Source organism: Camelina sativa, chromosome 17, assembly GCF_030686135.1.
Source record: "Camelina sativa cultivar CO46 ecotype springtype chromosome 17, ASM3068613v1".
Lineage (NCBI taxonomy): Eukaryota > Viridiplantae > Streptophyta > Magnoliopsida > Brassicales > Brassicaceae > Camelina > Camelina sativa.
Window position 1 is genome coordinate 28,024,406 of NC_141896.1, and position 6,000 is coordinate 28,030,405.

Below are 6,000 nucleotides of genomic sequence, written 5' to 3' on the forward strand. Positions count from 1 at the left end.
ACGAGCTCCTCTCTTTTCCAAAATTTGAAGATCTTCTACAGGATCCATATGAAAACTATGTGATCCAAAAAGCTCTCTCTGTAACCATGGTAAATCCAATATCATACATATTTTATACAACCAAAAAGCTTCCAATATGTCACATCGGTAAAGAATCACATTACCCCACGCGCCCCACGCGCCCCACGCGCCCCTTTTTCTCTCTGCAAAGGCGATAAAAAACGCGATCCAATTCCTTCTCCCTTCACCTTCGCCGATCTCGGCATAGGCTCCCTCCGGCCACCATGGCCAAAATCAAACCCAAAAAGAAACCCCCTCGGGTAATCCCCACTGGATCCCCAACTTCTAGTCACTCCTCGGAGAGGCCCTTAACCCCGCCTGTGTCTTCTGTCGCAGCCAGTAGCTCCTCCTTTCCTCCCGCCAAGACGTTACCTGAGCACTTGCAAAGCTTGGCTAACACAGACACTACCGCTCCCTTGCTCACAGAAATCTCACCATCTCCTGTAGCAACTACAGCGAACCCTAATTCTGTACGGACTCCACCGGTGGCGGCCACTGCAGTTTCTACAGCGGCTGATAAACCACAACAGCCTCTCACGGAGAGCCCCCTCCCAACCACTCTTCTGAGTGCTCCGGTGCAAACCAAACCCGACTTCCCATGGAAAAATTTGGTCAACGGTAGTTCCCTCAAATTGGAGAAGAAAGGTACGCCTTTTACTCTTGATTCAGGTGAAGCCTGTGTTACTATCTCAAATTCGGTGATAGAGAAGAATAAAAAGGCCTGGGATAGCTTTATTCTTGGTCAATTTTATGACGAAACTCCACCACGAGGTGCAGTTCAGGCCATTGTCAATGGTATATGGAGTCGACAAAAAAGAGACATTACCGCCTCAAAGATGGAGGGTAACTCCTATCTCTTCAGAGTCCCCTGTCCGAATGTGAGGAGACGTATCCTTAGTCAATGCCTTTGGCAAATCGATGGACAAACAATGTTTGTCGCCAAATGGTATCCAGAAATCACCCCTTCGAAACCTGAACTCACCATGGTCCCTGTTTGGTTGGATTTCGAGGGTGTACCGCTGGAATTCTTCTACAGAGAAGGGCTTGAGCACATCGCAGGGTTGGTGGGTCATCCTATTTGCCTCCATCCTCACACTGAAAATCTAACAAACATAGAAGTTGCTAGAGTCTACACCGTCATTGACCCCAGGAAACCCATTCCTGAAGCTGTGAATGCCAGATTTGAATCGGGACAAACAAAACGTATCAAAGTCTCCAGTCCTTGGCTCCCTTCTCTTTGCTCCCACTGCAAGCAGATAGGGCACAACATCACACGCTGCTCAAAAGCCCCGGTTACCTGCACTGTCTGCAATTCTGTTAAGCATCCCACGTCCCTCTGCCCTCGTGCGAAAAAGGATCAACAACAGAGCAAACAGCAAGGCAAGAAGCCTATTCCGGAACAGCTTCCAATTGTTGGTCAGCCCAACAAAACAACTCCCACCATCGCCACGCCCCCTGTATCTCCTACTATCTCTAAGGATTCCAGTCGAGGGCTACCAAAGCGTGATCCTCCAGCCCCATCAAAGGTAAACCCCTTGGTAAATGGAGCAAACAAGGCTCTCCTTGCAAATCCCTGTCCACCTTCTCGCCAAGGTCCACTGGTAATTCCCTCTTTGGGTCTCGAAAAAGGTGAAATTTGTGTAGATTTGCGCACAAGCTTATTTACTCAGCCACCTTACCAGAACCCTGACCATGAATGCAACGCGTCCCTCTCAAGTCAAGAGCACCTCTCTGAAGAAGATGATAACCCTGCAGATGAGGATTGTTTCTTGAAAGTGGTGTCCAAGCGAATGATGAGACAACGGTTGAGAAAAGCTAGGGCTGGAGGCCCTTCAAACCTCTAAACCATATCCTCTTTTATGGATATTTTTTGTTGGAATATAAGAGGGTTTAACGACTCAGTAAAGCGGCGTAGCTTCAGGAAATGGATGCATAGTAATCATCCTCTTTTAAGCGGGTTAATAGAAACCCATGTCAGTCTAGAGAATGCGCAGAATATAATCTCGAGTGCCCTTCCTGGCTGGTCTTTTGTCGGTAATTATGAATTCTCTGATTTAGGAAAAATTTGGGTCGTTTGGCACCCATCGGTTAAAGTTTCTATCATCAGCAAGTCACTCCAAATGATAACTTGTCTTGTGCGTTTGCCTTTTGTTGCTAATGAGCTAGTCATCTTTGTGGTTTATGCCTCCAGTGTCAGTAACATTGCTAGGAAGCCACTTTGGGCAGAGTTGCAATCTCTCGCATCCTCTCCATTTATACAAGATAAGCCTTGGTCTGTGCTTGGGGATTTCAACCATATTCTATACCCCCATGAACACTCAAACATGGACCAGCATGCTCAACCCCCCGGTATGTTGGATATCTCTCGTTGTTTCTCTCTCTCTGCTCTCTGTGACCTGCAGTACAGTGGAAACACTTTTACCTGGACAAACAAACAGGATACGGGGTTTGTAGCCAAGAAGCTAGATCGTATAATGGTGAATGATATTTGGCTCTCTCTCTTCCCCTCGTCTTTGGCGGTCTTCGGGGAACCAGGGTTCTCTGACCATAGTCCCTGCTGTCTGTTTCTTGATTCCCATAAACCAAAGAAGAAGATACCATTCAAATTCCTCTCCTTGCTGAATCGGCACCCTGACTTCGCAGGCATTATAAAAGTTTGGTGGGAAGGTCTGAATTTCGACTGCTCAGAAATGTTGAAACTCTCAAAGAAGCTGAAAGAGTTCAAGCCAGTTATCCGAGACTTCAGCAGAGAGAACTACTCAAACTTAGAAAAGAGAGTAAAGGAAGCTTATGACCACCTTCTTGCATGTCAACAGCGTTTGCTCTCTGACCCGTCCCCTTCTCAGGCACTGCAAGAATCTGAAGCTCATAGAGCATGGTGTACCTTGGCTCTTGCTGAAGAATCTTTTCTCAGGCAAAAATCCCGAATCTGTTGGCTAGAAGAGGGTGACAAAAACTCCAGATTCTTCCATCGGGCAGCTCAAGTCAGAAAATCCGGGAATGAGATCATCTTTCTACTTGACGACTTTGGCCAAGTAGTAGACTCCGTTCAGGGAATCAAAGACTTGGCTATTAGCTACTACACGAAGCTTCTGGGTGAGCAGCAAGTTTCCTCCACGACTTCTGCCCAGGAAATAGCCTCTCTGATCCCTCAGCGATGCTCCCCCGAAGCAGCAACACTCCTGCTAGCACCCGTAACCCCTTCAGAAATAAAGGAGGTCGTGTTCTCTCTCCCTAAAATCAAAGCACCAGGCCCAGATGGTTATTGTGTTAAGTTCTTTACGGCGCAGTGGGCAACAGTGGGCAATTCAGCCGTCCAAGCAGTCATGGAATTCTTCCTCTCGGGTAAGCTTTTAAAGCAGTGGAACGCTACACTCCTAACCTTGATCCCAAAGACGCCAAATGCTCAAAGGATCACTGAATTCCGCCCAATAGCCTGTCTGAACACAGTCTACAAGATAGTTTCAAAGATCCTGGCAAAACGACTCAAACAGGTCCTCCCTGAACTAATCTCGAGTAATCAGTCAGCTTCCATACAAGGCAGGCTCCTGGTGGAAAACGTTCTACTAGCAACGGAATTAGTTCAGGGATACAACCAAAAGAACATCTCTCCGCGGGGAATGTTGAAGGTGGATCTGAGGAAAGCTTTTGACTCAGTACACTGGGGGTTTCTCTTTAATACTCTCCATGCTATGAACTTCCCACCTGCTTTCATCTCATTGATTACGCAGTGTGTCACTACTGCAAGCTTCTCCTTATGCATAAATGGCGAGACCTGCGGTTACTTCAAGGGTGAAAAGGGCTTGCGCCAAGGCGACCCCCTTTCCCCCTATTTGTTTGTCCTAGTTATGGAAGTATTTTCACAGATGCTCTCTCTTAACTATGTGAGTGGTTGTATTGGAGTCCATCCTAACGCTAGTGCTCCCCTTGTTTCTCACCTAGCTTTTGCAGATGACATTATGGTTTTCTTTGACGGATCCCCTCGCTCTATTAGCAACATTGATGGGGTTCTCTGCGAGTTTGCAACTCTCTCGGGTCTGGCCATGAACAAGAGCAAAACTGAACTATTTTTTGCTGGTCTGAACCAGGTTGAAACCTCCCAGAATTCTTCTCTTGGTTTCAAGTTGGGTTCACTCCCCATCCGCTACTTACGCCTCCCTCTAATGCACCGGAAGCTCCAGCTAGCCAATTATCAGCCTCTTCTAGACAATCTATCCAGCCGCTTCTCCTCCTGGTCTGCTAGAGCATTATCCTACGCGGGTAGAGCGCAGCTTATTGCCTCGGTGACGTACGGAACCCTAAACTTCTGGATGTCAGCTTTTCTTCTTCCAAAAGGTTGTCTGAAAAGGATCGAAAGTCTTTGCTCTAATTTCCTTTGGAGTGGGGATCCTAACAAATCAGGATCCGCAAAGGTTGCCTGGTCCAGCCTCTGTCGTCCTAAAAGTGAAGGAGGTCTTGGCTTCAGAGACATGCAAGCCTGGAACAAAACGCTATGCCTAAAGTTCATCTGGCGACTGTTCTCGGCGTCGGACTCCCTCTGGGCACAATGGCTGAAGAATACGAAGGTAAAAGACGACATATTCTGGTCCATTGACGCAAAAAAACAAGCATCCTGGACCTGGAAAACTATCCTCAATCTCAGACCCCTTGCCCGCAACTTCATTCGCAGCCACCTTGGGAACGGCGATCATATCAGTTTTTGGTTTGATTGGTGGACTCCCTTTGGCCCTCTAATCGACTTTATAGGGCCTACAGGACCGTCTCAGAGAGGGATACCGTTAACTGCACCAGTCTCCACTGCTTGCTCTGATGTTGGATGGGCTCTTCGACCTGCTCGATCGGCTCAAGCAGAAGAACTCCAAATCCATCTTACTTCAGTCCGTCTCCCGCTTGATCCAACTCCGGATATTCATGTTTGGTGTATTGAATCAGAGGAGCTCGACCAGTTCTCAGCAAAGAAGACTTGGGAAGCCCTGCGACAAAGATCGTCTCCCCAACCGTGGACAGAGCACGTCTAGTTCAAAGGTCATATTCCCCGTCATGCCTTCATCATGTGGTTGATGCACTTGGACATGTTACCAACAAGAGACAGGCTCGCGAGATGGGGAATGCAACTCGATCCACGCTGTTGCTTATGTGGGACGCACTTGGAATCACGAGATCACATCTTCCTCCACTGCGAAATCAGCGAGGTTCTTTGGAGCAAAGTTACCCAACGGTTGGGCTATTCAGCGTTCTCCTTCCACACCTGGCTTGCTTTCTCAGTCTGGCTGGATACCAAAGACTACATATCCCCCCTCAACCTCCGTCGTCTTGCTGCTCAGGCCACCCTCTACTCTATTTGGCAGGAACGAAACAACAGATATCACAACAACATCTCCACTGACGCTCTTGTTCTCTTCAAGAAGCTAGACCGTCAAATCCGAGATGCCCTCCTAGCAAAGCAACACCGGAAGCAGTTCAAGCAACTTCTCCAAACCTGGCTGGATTATGACTAGCTCTCTACTCATTAAGAGACTCTGATTCGAATTCTCCTTGTTTTTTATTATTTTTTGGCAAGGATTGTTCGCTTGTTTTCACATGTCTGTATTCACTACAGTTATTCATCTACTGAAATTCACATGATTTTCAAAAAAAAAAAAGAAAGCTTCCAATAATAGAATTTGAAATGGGTTTTGGGGTTCATTGAAACAGGGACCTGCACGAGCTAGATTGGTGGAGAAAGTTAATCGGTTTGGGAGACTAAAGTCGAATCCTTATTGCAAGAAGATATTCTCCAAAAACATTTTCAAGAAGTGACTTTGATTAGTAACAAAAAAAACTGTTGTTGTTAATTTTGTATTTCAAGATCCGAAACAAAGCGACACTGCCCTCTTCGTTTGTCGTCGGTCTCTTTTTCTTTTGTTTTTTGTAGTGCATGAGGAACAACTTTTGCTAAAC

The 6,000-nt window shown here is 46.8% G+C and overlaps 1 protein-coding gene across 1 annotated transcript; it reads left to right on the forward strand.

The window, feature by feature from the left end:
• Positions 1 to 896: 896 nt before the first annotated feature.
• Positions 897 to 1,904, forward strand: LOC147924395 (uncharacterized). Its single transcript, XM_087496755.1, has one exon. The coding sequence runs from the start codon at positions 897 to 899 to the stop codon at positions 1,902 to 1,904; it is 1,008 nt and encodes a 335-aa protein (XP_087352881.1).
• The last annotated feature ends 4,096 nt before the right edge of the window (positions 1,905 to 6,000 follow it).

What these genes read in the sequence shown, in the direction of transcription:
- LOC147924395 (XM_087496755.1), top strand. Translation starts at nt 897, where the DNA reads ATGGAGGGTAACTCCTATCTCTTCAGAGTCCCCTGTCCGAATGTGAGG.